This window comes from Primulina eburnea, chromosome 12, assembly GCF_022965805.1.
Source record: "Primulina eburnea isolate SZY01 chromosome 12, ASM2296580v1, whole genome shotgun sequence".
Taxonomy (NCBI): domain Eukaryota; kingdom Viridiplantae; phylum Streptophyta; class Magnoliopsida; order Lamiales; family Gesneriaceae; genus Primulina; species Primulina eburnea.
This window is the reverse complement of record NC_133112.1, coordinates 30,086,514-30,101,385: the sequence shown is the minus strand read 5'-3', so window position 1 is coordinate 30,101,385 and position 14,872 is coordinate 30,086,514. Positions and strand designations below refer to the sequence as shown.

Here is a 14,872-nt window from a genome sequence, read left to right as displayed (position 1 = left end):
GGACCCAATCCATATTTTTCTACAAAAGATATTTTTGAGATAGATCGACCCAATACATATTTATATCCGTGATACAGATCGACCCAATCCATATTTACCAGGAAAAATAATAATTTTGACGTAGGAAAAAATATTTTTTCATGCGTTGAGTTAGGGTGAATATCTGTATCACAAAATTGATCGAAAAATACTAATTTTGACACAAAAATAATATTTTTAGTGAGTAAATTAAATTTGATATGTGTTTTACAAAATTGATCACGATTTTTATGTTAAAAAATAATGTAATATTTCACCCTATTCATTCGAATTCATGCATAAAGCATACACCCGATCACTTCTCGTCGAGGAGCAAGGGCAGATTCGTCCAATACACAGTCAAGTCCTCATATTCAAAGGAATCTGCCTGCGTCCTCAGTCAGGCACGTCAATAACCCAATCCATTATCACCACGTCACCAAACCAGCCACCGGTCCAGATCATTCCTCAAGTCTCAATCAACGGCTGAGATCCCACGTCTAGAGCCTTCCACGAAACCGGACCCTAAAGAGTTGTCGCGTTTTATTCGCAGCTTTAATCAACCGAGAGATAAATTTTTACGTAAGCGGATCACAAATATATAATACACGCGAGAGCAGGCATTTCCCGAGCTCGGGAGCAGGAGCTTTTGGTGTTCCTTGATCGTAGCTTTTGGATCTTCTGGCTATTTATCGTACCGGCGGCTATTTGGATTTTCTGGGATTTCTCCGGTGGTGCTTGTTTGTGCCTGTCCACGGTGTTTTCTGGTGTGCGGGGAGCCGGCAGAAACTTTCAGATCTGTCTTTGGGGTGAGATGATTTTATCGGTTTTAAGGTGTTATGTACTTCAGTTGGTTATTTTAATCGTTTTTGCATGGGGATCATTTAGTTTTCTTCGAGCTGATTTATTGGTACTTAAAGTTTTGGAGCTAAGATGGGAAAGGATTGTAATTTGTAATTAAATTATATAGTGATTTGATGGATAGAGTGCGGGATTGATTAATTTACTGAATATGGATCTGTGGGTTGTGAGTAGATTCAGTGTGCCAGCTGATTTTCGTTTTTTTTTTATTTCCTTTTTCTGAATTTAACAATTTACTTGTATCATGTTAAATAGTCTGGGAAAAGGTAATTCCAGATAATAAATCTCTGTGAAGATGTTTAGATTTGGTTCCTGATATGGAGAATGGAGGATTTCTTTTGGGAAAGTCACCTCCTTTTTTGGTACATTTGATTTTATTTTGGAGATGAGAGGTTTTGATCGTCCTTTGCTGTGTTTTTTTTTGGAATGTGCGGCTTTTGTTCATTCCTTTTATGGTTGATTTGATAGTTTATAATTTCCTTACAGGTTGTGATCCGCGGCTGAATTGGAACTGTACTGTAGCATTTTATCCGTTTCGTCTTTTGAGATAAATAAGTTGCCGTTTAGTTTTGCGCCTGAGCATTCTTAGAGTCTGGAAAGTTCAGATTCTGTTGCCGCTGATTGTTGATTGTTGTTCGATTTGGACATACTTCTGTTTGATCGGCGACTTGTGTTTTCATATTGGGAGTGCGACAGCCCTCTTTGTTCGGAGCTTCAGGAAGAAGCGTCACTGTACCTTCTCTTCCTTTTATGTCTCGTAACTTGGACAGATCTGTTAAGACTCAGATGGCTGTGGCTATTTTCAAGAATCCGCTTGGAAGAGGGGACTTTTATGGAACCAATAGGACAGGAGGGAAAGCAACTGGAAGGAGACGTGTTTTTGTACAAACTGAGACAGGTTGTGTGTTGGGTATGGAATTGGACCGGAGTGACAACGCTCATACCCTGAAGAGGAGATTGCAAGTTGCCGTAAATTTTCCTGTTGAGGATAGTTCTTTGACGTTTGGTGACATGGTACTGAAGAACGATCTCAGTGCCATTCGGAATGATTCCCCTCTCCTGCTGACTAGGAATATGATCCATCGGAGCTCTTCAACTCCCTGTCTGTCACCCACGAGCAGGGACATCCAACACAGAGATCAGAATGGACCAATAGAGGTGTTGGGACACTCAACTCGTTTTGACCCAGCTAAACAACTTGTTAAGAAAATTGTCAAGGCAATTAAGAATGGGGTCGATCCAATCCCTGTGCATAGTGGGCTTGGAGGAGCATATTATTTCAGAAATAGCAGAGGTGAGAGTGTTGCCATTGTGAAGCCCACAGACGAAGAACCGTATGCACCCAACAATCCGAAGGGGTTTGTTGGAAAATCTCTAGGTCAACCAGGCTTAAAACGCTCAGTGAGGGTCGGGGAAACAGGGTTCAGAGAAGTGGCTGCTTATCTTCTCGACTCTGAACAGTTTGCAAATGTCCCACCTACTGCACTGGTGAAGATCACTCACTCGATCTTCAATGTGAATGATGGTGTGAATCGAAACAAGTGCCAGAATAAGAACCTTGTCACCAAAATTGCATCCCTCCAAAAGTTCATTCCGCACGATTTTGATGCTAATGACATTGGAACCTCAAATTTCCCTGTTTCTGCTGTGCATCGAATTGGGATTTTAGACATAAGGATTCTTAACACTGATAGGCATGCTGGTAATCTTTTAGTTAGGAAGATTGATGGTGTTGGGAGATTTGGTCAAGTGGAACTGATCCCCATTGATCATGGCCTCTGCCTGCCTGAGACTTTGGAAGATCCCTATTTTGAGTGGATTCACTGGCCTCAGTCTTCAATCCCATTTTCAGATGATGAACTTGAGTACATAAGAAATCTAGACCCTGTTCGCGATTCGGAGATGCTGCAAAGTGAGCTCCCTATGATTCGAGAAGCTTGTTTGCGGGTCTTAGTCCTTTGTACTAATTTCCTCAAGGAAGCTGCTGCATATGGGCTATGTCTCGCTGAGATTGGGGAGATGATGAGTAGGGAGTTTCGCAGTAGTGAGGAGGAGCCAAGTGAACTGGAGTTCATATGTATTGAGGCAAGAAGGCTTACTACTGAAGAGATGTTATCTCCCGATGCTGATACAGATTCAGAGGAATTTCAATTTGACATAGATTGTGAAGCTGGTGGATATGATTCCACCCCGAAATTTTCTTCGGAAATCCTCATGTCAGGAACAACGTTTCATTTGGGATTTGGAACTGTTAATAGACGCACTCCACTACCTAAACTAGAAGAGAGTGTAGAGGAGGAAGAGGAGGAAGAGAATGAAGGAAAAGACGAGGAACTTGAGTTCATTAGTGCTCCAATCCTAGCAAAGAATCCAAGTATTCCGAAACTGTCGACTTCCCTGAAAAATATTAGCTTAGGCGAGAATAAGCAGAAGTTCCCACCGTTTCCAGGACCACAGCTGGGTCATGGCTATCTTGGAAGTTCATCATCCAGCCACAGGAGCGCAAACGAGCAGGTCCCTTCAAGTGTTAGCTTTGTGAAGCTAGCAGATATGGACAATAATGAATGGGAACTGTTTTTGGAGAAGTTCCAGGAGTTGCTTCATCCTGCATTTGTCAAGCGGAAGTCCATCACCCTTGGTCAGAAGCAGAGACAAAGGCTCGGAACTTCTTGCCAGTTTTGAGATCAAAATTCAACTTCTATATGAATGTGGAATTTCACTTGAAGAAAATAGTACCGCAGGCTTGTTGCATGAGAAGCTAGGATAGATTTGGTTCACGCAGCCTCTTTCCAGCCATCTTAAGGTGGGATGAGAGCAGCTGTAGCAGTTATGTAAATATTCTTTGAAGGCAGCTGACTGACAAGGCTGACTCAAATTCTTTGGTATTTCTTTTTTGTGATTATTCTTTTAGGTTCTAACTTTTCTTGCTTGACTCGGTGGTGTTGCATTAATAATCTGTTGAATGGAATCTTGCGAATGAAATCTGTTGGGCAAAAATCGAACTCAGTGTGTGAACTTCTGTGTTTTGTGTGTGTGTGTGTATATATATATATATATATGAGCTCAGTGTGTGAACTTCTGTGTTTTGTGTGTGTGTGTATATATATATATATATATATATATATATATATATATATATATGAGCTAGATTTGGTGGTGTTTTTTACAATGTGCAGAGTCGAAATGATTGTTTGCTTATTCCGAGTTTGTGAATGTATCTCGTTCTATGCAAAAATATATGTATATATAATATAATATTATAGTTTAAATTATGAAGAAGTATATTTGCCAATTCAGAACTAAAATCTCTACTATGATTAATTATATTTTTGGCCCGCCAAAAAAAAACATGCAATTTACATAATTACAAATGCACTGCAAAAGTAAAATAAATAGATAAGTTCAAGGAATAAAAATATAAATTGGATAAAAATTAAAAAATAACGTAAATCAAATATATAATTTTCCTAACAGATATTAATTTTTTTCGGTTTGAAAAAAGATTATAATTATTTTATCATTCAGATTTGTTTTTGGTCATCTCATAACTCAATGGCGAAATCGATGCTGACAAAGTGCAGGGATAAGATCACATAATAAAGTTTGGCAGGAGTCCCATCACGCGCATTCAATAATTTGGCGAAACAACTCCCTGTGGCGACCTTTTTTTTAATAACATAAAAGACAAAAACAATATTACAAAGTAAAATTTTTATAAAATTAAAGAACCCGGGGAACACTGAAAGATCGGTTTTGACATTTTTAAAAGTGCTTTAAACAAAATATTTTTCATAAACTGCAATAACTTGTATTTTAAAAATGAACACACTAATAAATTAAATCGAGTTTGATTTCAAACCAAGCGAAAGATACTCGATATAATCATTCGTAAAAAAAACTGAAAAGTTTAAAGCTTTTATCTTATATAAACTGAATAACTGAAATAAGAGAGATCAGTTCAGTTATGGAAGTACTGAACTGATATCAGCTGAACTGATCAAATCAGTTTTAAAACAATAGTTAAACAGTTAAGGACACAAGATATGTTTACGGATGTTCTTCAACCGCTCCTACGTCGCCCCTTCTACCACCTCAGGTAGGATCCACTAGAAGAATTTAACTTATACACCACCTTGTACAACCTCATTCCAGAAGGACATCACCCAACTGAACTCCTAGCACTTAATATTGCAGGCAGTACCTGACAATCCGCATAATGTTTAACATCTCTTATACCAAGACTACAAACACAATTTTTAATGTCTTTGTGTGAAGACTCGCTCAGCTAAACAATAAGCTCAACTATCTGTATATGTGAGTGATTGTGTGAATGTGTGGGAACTGATCTAATCAATATAACACGAAAGTGTTCTCACACAACTGAGCTAACTGCTTTTAGTAAGCTGATATGAAATGAGCGTGCTCTTTGTTTTCTTCACAAACTAGTGTTTTGTTGTAGTTCCGCTTGTTCTTCAATGGTCTTGATTTGGTATTTGTTGTCGCTTAGCTGACCGTACATGAAGACTCAAAATAATGTCCGTTGTATTTGCATGTGCTTCCTTATGATATGTCTCTTCATTTTGACAACTGTTCTGGAAGCTTTACTCTTTTAGCTCTGCTACAACGTCCATTATTATACTTTTTCTGTGAAGTATCTTGTAGCTTGTACTTTTTATATTCGTGATTAGCTGGACCATTGGATAATTTTGTTGTCATATGCGAATTGATCAGTTACAACTGATGCTCTGAACTGGTCTAATGAACCGGTTCTTTAAACTGGTCTGGTGAACTCAGTTTGGACTTATTCAGTTTTGGCAACCAGTTAGCATCTTAATAGCTTCAGTTTTGGTTCGGGAACTGATCAGTTCAAGATCTTATTAGTTTTAGTTTTTCTGCGTACTATATAAACTTGTTACAAATAAAATAACAAGTTTTGTTAATATCAAAATCAAGATTACGAACTTATAATGTTCCAACAATCTCATCCTTTTTTGATGATAACAAGACTTTAAGAGTTATAGTATTTAGCGAGTAAAAATTAATAATTTTACCGATTAAAGAAAACTCAGTTTGAGGAATAAACAAAAAGCTCACCCTCAAATAATGAATTGAAAAAGATTTTAGACAAAACATTTTAAAAGATAATTAAAAAAATTCAGCTCGATGAATAAAATATTGAAATTATTTTAAGACTTGCCCCTTAAAAATTGAATTAAAAAAATCCCTTTTAAGATAAATATTATCAGCCTTGGACATTCAAGCAGTTTAGGAAACGAAATTGAAATGCCAGTTCAGTTACATACAAACTTAACTTGATAGACATAATGTTTATTTAATAAAATAAGGGTCGCTTGTATCATACATTTAAGTACATCATCATTTGTAAAGGAAATTGCTATTGCAATTACATATATTAACAAACATTAAGTATCAGTCAGTTTTATACATTGTAGAACTGGATATAACAACAACTGATTACCTTGAACACTTGAGTTGTTGCATTACTTCTGAGTTTCTTTTCCAGAAGAACAAATAACTCCGTGGACTTGATCTCTGTGCTTGCAAACTAGTCTAGTTGATGCAAATTAGTCTCAACTGATGTTGAACCGCATTGATAATTTGATCTGATATGATATGACAATGAATCGGCGGCATACTGTTGATGATTAAGCTCCACTCATCCAACAGTTTCAGCTAGAAGTTGGGTTGTGTCTGTTGATCAGTTGAACTAGTCGGCTTGTAATTGAAATCTAATTAGCTGATCAGTTTTGCTAAAATGCTGTTAGGTAAGACTAATAACCCTGCAGGCTGATTAAAACACCAAAGCTCGGAGTCTACAGAAGTGACCATAATGTTAGTTGCAGAACCAATCCTTTCTACTCTTTGCAACGTATGTTAGATAAACTTTTTAAAAGGATTTCAAAAATAATATCAAGTAATTTTAAATAACATATTAAAATATTTTTAAAGAAAACAAATTTTAATCATTTTTCAATGTCTTTCTTAGAACATCTAGCTCTGATATTAATTAAAAATTGGTTTTGACACTCTTGAAGTTGCTTCAAACACAATTTTCTCCATAAGATGCAATAGCTTGTGTTCTAAAAATGAATACACCGATGAATTAAATCGAGTTTTGCTTTCAAACCAAGCGGAAGACACTCGAAATGATCCTTCGTAAAAAAAACTTAACAGTTTAAAGCTTTTAGCTTCTGTAAACTGAATAGCTGAAATAAAGAGGATCAGTTCGAGCTTGTATCAGTTCAGTTATGGGAAGAACTGAACTGATATCGGCTAAACTGATCAAATTAGTTTTTAAAAAATAGTTAAACAGTTAAGACACAAAATATTTTTATGGATGTTCTGAGACTTCAACTACTCCTACATCACTTCTTCTACCACCTCGGGTAGGATCCACTAAAAGACTTTGATTTATACAACACCTTATACAAACATACTCCAGAAGGGCAGTACCCAACTAGAACTCCTAGCACTAAAGATTTCAGGCAGCATCACGTAATGTTTAACGTCTCTTATGTCAAAACTACAAAACACAATTTTTAATGTCTTTGTGTGAAGACTCACTCAACTAAAACAACAAGCTCAACTCTCTGTATATGTGAGTGATTGTGTGTGAATGTGTGAGAAATGATCTAACCAATACAACACGAAAGTATTTTCACACAACTAGGCTAACTGCTTTCAGTTAGCTGATATGAAATGAGCGTGCCATTTGTTTTCTTTACATACTAGTATTTTGTTGTTGCTCCACTTGTTCTTCAATGGCCTTAATTTGGTATTTACAATCGCTTAGATGATTGTACATGAAAACTCAATAATAATGTCTGTTGTATTTGCATGTGATTCTTTATGATATATCTCTTAATTCTGACAACTGTTCTGGAAGCTTTCTTCTTTTAGCTCTACTGCAATGTCCATTATTGTACATTTGTCTGTAAAGTAGCTTTTAGCTTATACCTTGTATATTCGAGCTTAGCTGTATTCCATTTGATAGTGTTGTCGTGATGATGCGATCATGGTAGGTCAAGCTCCTAGGGAAGCGTGAAATCCTTTAGAGTTTCCGGAAGGACCAATCACGAGGGGAATAGATCCAAGGAAGCATTGCATGGATTCATAAGCAATCGAGAGGAACTTGCAAGCAAGGTCCGAGCCTCAAAGGAGTCGTGATGCATAGGTGTGATCTTGAAGGCCAAATGGATTCTATTAAGTTCGGAGTAATGTGGGTGGACTAGCACCCGGGAAGAAGCGCCGCAGCGCTAGGCATAGCTGCCTAGGCGCTATGTAGCCTCTATGCGCTACATGGTTCAAAACTCTAGCACCTAGGCGCGGCCTCTGCCATGGGTTCAACGCCTAGCAGCTACTAGATCAGCACCGCAGAGCTCTGCCTGCGGAAAAATAGAGATTTTCCTTATTTTGAGCACTAGATAATTTTAGAACTTATCTTTTGATATCTTTTGATTTTGTAAAAATATTTGGACAAGTTTTGCATACTTTTTCAGATTATTGAATATTGAATGAATTATTATTGAATTTTCTCTCAAACAACCCAAAAGCTTCTTGCTTTTTATCAACAAATCAAACTTATCAAAGTTTTACTTTGTGGCATTTGTCGATCGTTTCTTACGCGGATTATCAAAGACGAGTTCTTTGAAGGTTTGTTCGAGTGCCGATTGTTTTCTTGTTATTATTTGTTACTAATATTTTCATAGTTTAGAGATGAATATAATGCCATACTTGATTCAAAAGATCGAGACATCATAACACGAATCCTTATTCAATATTGAATTGAAAGCGTGATTCCAAATAATCGTATTTTTCTTTCTTTCGTTCGAGGATTCATATCATTTCCGTAGGCCGAGGGCTGCGGCACTGAATCTTTGGCTGGGGCAGTGCCTAGCCATCTGTCTGTAGCGCCTAGGCGCTACAGGCATGCAAAAGTAGTGCCTAGGCGCTACAATTCTAGCGCCTAGGCACTAGGCAACATATTCCTAGCGTTGCGACGCTTCTTCCTGGGAGCTGGTCCACCCACATTACTCCACACTTAATAACCTTCATTTGGCCTCCAAAGTCAATCCCATGCACCACGACTCCCTCGAGGCTTATAACCTTGCTTGCAAGCTCCTCTCGATTGCTTATGAATCCATGCAATACTTCCTTGAATCTATTCATCTGCCCCTCATGATTGATCCTTGCGACAACTCTAAAGGATCCCACGCTTCCCTCGGAGCTTGATCTACCATGATCGTATCATCCTTCCCTTCTTGAAAAAGATTTGTCCTCAAATCTTTGCTACCTATACAAGTTTGGGCATTCTAATATCGCGGCAAATTCCCTGTCCCTACGAGAGCCTTCTACGGTGTGCACCACCGCTGTCTCAGTTCCATCTTGGGATTTTCTAGATGATATTAAGGCCGAATACATACACTCAGACGAAATACAACAGATCATAAAGGACAGTGCAGGGGATGCTCACCATGACAATTGGGCTTATGTAGAAGGACTTTTACTTTATAAATCTCGGATTTTTTTGCACACAAAATGTCACCATTGATATCTTGAATTATTAGGTCCTTACAAAATTCGTGCCATGAAGGATATCAAAAGACATTACAGAGAGTGACTCGCGACTTCTATTGGGCAGGAATGCGACGACATGTGAAGGACTTCGTGGCCACTTTCCTTGTGTGCCAAAGGAATAAAGTTGAGCATCTTCAACCGGTGGGGCTCCTAAAACCCATACCGATCCTTCACCAGATCTGGGCAGATTTCTCGATGGACTTTGTCGAGGACCTACCCTCTTCGCATGGAAAAAGTGTGATTTTCGTCTTTGTAGACCATTACACAAAGTACGCACATTTTATTGCAATCTCCCACCCTTATACTATTGTTTCGGTGGCCTCCATATATTTTGACTATGTGTTCAAGCTGTATGGCATACCCAAGTCCATTGTCAGGGATCGGGATATGACCTTCACGAGTTCCTTTTGGAAAGAGTTGTTTCGTTTGCAAGGGACCAAGCTTTGTTTGAGTTCATCATACCACCCTCAGTATGATGGGAAAACGGAGGTTGTTAATCGAGTTTTGGAGATGTATTTACATTTTTTTACAAGAGACTACCCAAAGAAGTGGGGGGAATGGCTCGCCTGGGCTGAATATTGCTACAACACGAGTTTTCATTCTTCATTGCGTGCCTTCCGTTTGAGGTCATTTATGGGAGGTGACCGCCTCATCTCTTATCTTATTGTCAAGGGATAGCTTATCTCAAGGCTATGGATCAAGCACTACTGTCTCGTGACAGGTTGCTACGGGATGTCAGAGAATGGTTGCTGCATGCACAAAATCGCATGAAGGTGCAATATGAAAACAATCACCGAGAATTACAATTTAATGTCAATGATGTGGTTTTGTTGAAACTCCAGCCGTATCGCCACTTAAGTTTAGCGGCCCGAGCTAATCGGAAGTTATCTCCTAGATTCATGGGCCTTTTAAGGTGTTAGAGCGTATTGGGTCAGTTTCCTATAAACTAGAACTACGAGAGTCCGCTAAATTCATCCCGTTTTCCATGTCTCATTCTTGAAGCCATTTCATGGGGAAGAAACGTGCGAGCCCACGCTCCCTTCTCTCCACTCAGGAGAGCAGCTACCTACTCCTTAGGCCATACTCGACCAACATGTTCACAAGGTGAGAACAGAGTTGTTGATTCATTGGCATGTGTTGTCACAAGTAGAGGCTTCGTGGGAAGATACAGCATTGTTCACAAAACGTTTTCCAGCTTTTGTGTCTGGAGAAAAACACTGATATCAGGGGCTGGGTGATGTCACGACAACCACAGCGGGCCAGGCCTAGCAAGGGAGTACAAAGGTTTTGGTTTACAAGAGGCATACGCACGACCATTTATGTGGGGACCCAGACGCTAATCATCTTTTAAATCGTCATTGGGACTAATAAATCAATTATAATAATCAGGGTCTAAATTTTTTTTTTAAATGCGGAAGGTAATGGAATCAAACTCCTATACATATCAGTATAAAAGTATAAATCTCAAACATCATACAATAATTTACATCTCAGGTTCAACACCTAACTATCAAGTGTTTAAACACCTATCTCTAGTCCAAGTCCGGAATCACCACTCTAATCTCGATCTGTCTTCACCTATGTGACCCTGTACCTGTCCCACCTGTTGTCATGCACACATACAAACAAGACAACAGCCGAATAACTCCGGTGAGATATAAATATCTCAGTATAAACAATGTATTAAATGCAATCATATAAAACATATATAAAAGCATAAACAAACATCAAAACATGTATTTAGTCTGACTACATGAATCAATGACTCGTGATCTAATCTTATCTTATCTCAAATCTAGCGATCCCAATCTAATTTAGACTTTGGTATGCTGTATCGAGTGTCTGAGATAGACGTCGATCTACATCTAAGGCTCTTCGATACACCGTAAGTCTAGAGTCTTATCGGTTCTGAGAAAGACTCGGCGGTTCTGCCCTAGCTAGGCTGATCTGCCCTAGACTCGAACTCTGACTCTGCTCTAAGTCAATATATTAACATATCAATCTGATAATCTGCAAATATCAATGCAATAAAATAAAGTATGTGATTTAGGGAAACTCAAGTCAAACCTAACCCGAGTTGTGCAATCCCGAATCAACATTTATTTATACCTTTCTTGCTGTCTATCTGATACAATCGAAGTCTTGATTCAAAGTCTGTCACTGTTCAATCTGGCAATGACAATATCAATATTCTAAATCAATATTCTAATCAAATCACAACATCTTTTTGTTTTATCAAATTCTGACAGTACAACAGTACAATCTTGCGATACTGATAATACTATATCAGTCTATATCAATTTCAAACATTTACAATCAACCATTGTACAAATCTGATATCAATTCTAGTCAATTTCATTCTGAAATTCATAACAATTCCATCTTCAATCCGTTTCTTAATCTGACTTCGATTCTATGCTGTCTAACATGCCAAGAACAACCTATATGACGTGTATTCAATTCTGATAACATCATAATTTCAAAACATGTCAAAACGTAGTAAAAATTACGTCCTGTAGTAGCCTACGTTGATAGGAACTCGGTACCGAATTCGGATTTAAAATCTAACGGACGGATTGATCACAAATCGAATTCTAAAATCAAATTGGAAAGAGGGGTCTCGATTTCTTCTTTTTCCTCTGATTTCCTCTTAAATTTCGTATATATATATATATATATATATATATATATATATATATATATATACCGTGCATGATTCTAAAACGTGGCTCATATTTTGTAGCACACGTCTCGTGCTCGGGCGGACATAAAGTTCCGCCCGGGCGCGGAACTCTCGGCCTTCTTAATTTATTCAATCGCGCTCGAGCGGTTATAAACTTCCGCCTTGGCGCGAGGTGCTCGGGTTTCTTGCTTTTAACATTGGCGCTCGGGCGGTCAAACACCTCCGCCCGGGCGCCAAACTTTCGGCCCACAATATGTGCATTTCATACACTTTGTCCAGTCTGGTCTCGGAATGGCCCGGCTATACTTACATTAAAACATAATTAATAATCTCATATTAATATACTCGAAATCTCGGGCATTACAATTTAAGTCCAGAGATTAGGATAATTTTTCTTATTTGTTTACTTTGAATTTTGATTATTTAGGATCAGGTTTGTTATCTTTTCATCCTTAGGAAATGGTAGATGGTTATCATCTTTAGGATATGGTGAGCTAGGACTCTTTTGTATTTATATTCATCATGTGTTGAATAACAAGATCATTGAAATTTCCTACAAAAAAAGTGTTCCGAGATTGCGAGGTTCTGGTTTACAAGAGGCACACGCACAACCGATTTAAGCCCATGGATTAGGATTCTTTTTCTTATCTGTTTACTTTGAATTTTGATAGGATTTGGTATTTAGGATCGGGTTTGTTATCTTTTCATCCATAGGATTTGGTAGATGGTTATCATCTTTAGGATATGGTGAGCTAGTACTCTTTTGTATTTATATTCATCCTGCGTTGAATAACAAGATCATCGAAATTTCCAACAAAAAAAGTGTTCTGAGATCATGAGGTTCTCTCTATCGAGCCTCACCATTACTCATACAATTGGTCGGCAAGGAAGAAAGTATAATAAACCAACGTGGAATCCAAATCCCACGGCTTACTCTAGCAAGAGACCTGTTTCACGATCCTTTACGCGGGAACGCGACATAGTGGTATCAGATAAGGGTGTAATGGGTGACTCGCCTATCTCGAAACAACTGGATGCATTCATAAAAATGTACATAGAGGACAAGAAGGTACAAGACTAGATCCAGCAAGGGTTTCGAGAACAACTGGAAGAGCTATCCCTCTCAGTGGCGGCTGTTCGAACAGAATCCATTAAAAATCATGACATGAACAGTAACGCGAGGGGCTCGACCGATTCCCGTCGCGGTGGACCTAATAGAAGAGAAGATTTTTCGGAGGGCAGCGCTATTCGCGACTGGACCTTCCTCAATATGATGGGCTGGCCGACCCGCTTGGGTGGCTCACCCACTGTGCCACGACAGAGTATGATTCACAGCGTTCCACTTGAAGGGAGATGTGCAATTATGGTTTTTGAAGGTAGAGGATAACAGCCCCAACATGACTTGGAATTACTTCAAGGAGCAGCGCCACCAACGTTTCGGCCCAATCCTACGCTGCACTTGTGGGGACCCGGATGCTAATTCATCTCTTAATCATTCTTGGGAATAATTGAATCAATTCAATAAACTGGGTCTAATATTTTTTTAAAAAAATACAAGTGCGGAAACATAATGGAATCAATCTGATAAAACATCGAAAGAAAGTACAAGTCTTGTACAACATATGTTTATCTCAAACTAAGGTTCAACAACTATACATCAAGTGCTGAAACCTATTATACTTCTGGGTCTGAATCACCATGCTAACATTGTCATCTCTCATCCTCTTCTTGACCATGATCATGTCTCACCTGTTGTCATGCACACATAAAAACACAACATGAAAGGATCGGTTAATCGAATAAAGAGTGTTTAGAAGGGAGGGGGGTTGAATAAACACTACTTGAATTTAAATATTCTTCGACAATATGAGTTCAGTTTTGTTACAAACTGAAACTAGATATCCCGTCGGTCAATAACAATCAGTTAAATTGAATAAAATAGTTGCGGAAAATGAACTGACTGAAAGATAGAGTATCTAACTGAAAATAACAGCTGAAGTAATGACACAATATGTTTCTGGATGTTCGGAGACTTGAATAACTCCTACGTCACCCCTTCTATCACGAAGATAGGATATCCACTAAAATACTTTGATCAAATACACGACACTGTACTGACTCACTTCAGTTTGGACTTATCACTTTGCCAAAACCGAAACTCTTAGTATACAATACTTTAATAGATCGTAACTGATCTTAGCACAACTTAGAAAATCTATTAACGATTAGAAAGTGCTATTTAAGCTCAAGAATGTAGTCTTGAATACTACTGATATGACTGATAAGCGTGAGATTTGATTTCTGAATGCAAGTAAATATTTTTGCAGCGTAACAGCAAGTGAAATGAGATAACTGAAAGTCGGGGTTCTATCTTCAGTTGCTGTCTTCGACTATTTATAGGCTCTCCTCTCAACGGTAACATTAAAGAATTTTTGAATATTCTAACCGTTGATTGCCACGTCGATATATTCTGACAATCGTACTCTGTTCATTCTGTAATGCGGCGTTCCACTACTATTTGCAGGTATATGTACTATTTTTTCGGTTGTCGCTTTCAACGGATGACGTGTACTGCTGAGAGATCAGCTGGTATAGAATCAGTTGACGAGAATGAACTTCAGTTGTATCGAACAGTTAACTGAATTCAGCAGATGACGTGTTCAGTTGATGATCAGTTCAGTTGCTTAGTTCAGTTGGTAAGTCTTTTTGTCA

The 14,872-nt window shown here is 38.3% G+C and overlaps 1 protein-coding gene across 1 annotated transcript; it reads left to right on the top strand.

The window, feature by feature from the left end:
• The first annotated feature begins 571 nt into the window (after nt 1-571).
• LOC140806900 (phosphatidylinositol 4-kinase gamma 5-like) lies at nt 572-3,861 on the top strand. Its single transcript, XM_073163430.1, has 2 exons — nt 572-827; nt 1,366-3,861. Exon 2 carries the CDS (start codon nt 1,630-1,632, stop codon nt 3,559-3,561), a length of 1,932 nt encoding a protein of 643 aa, XP_073019531.1. The 5' UTR covers nt 572-827; nt 1,366-1,629; the 3' UTR covers nt 3,562-3,861.
• The last annotated feature ends 11,011 nt before the right edge of the window (nt 3,862-14,872 follow it).

Coding starts and splice junctions, on each gene's coding strand:
- LOC140806900 (XM_073163430.1), top strand. CDS start 1,630: ATGTCTCGTAACTTGGACAGATCTGTTAAGACTCAGATGGCTGTGGCT.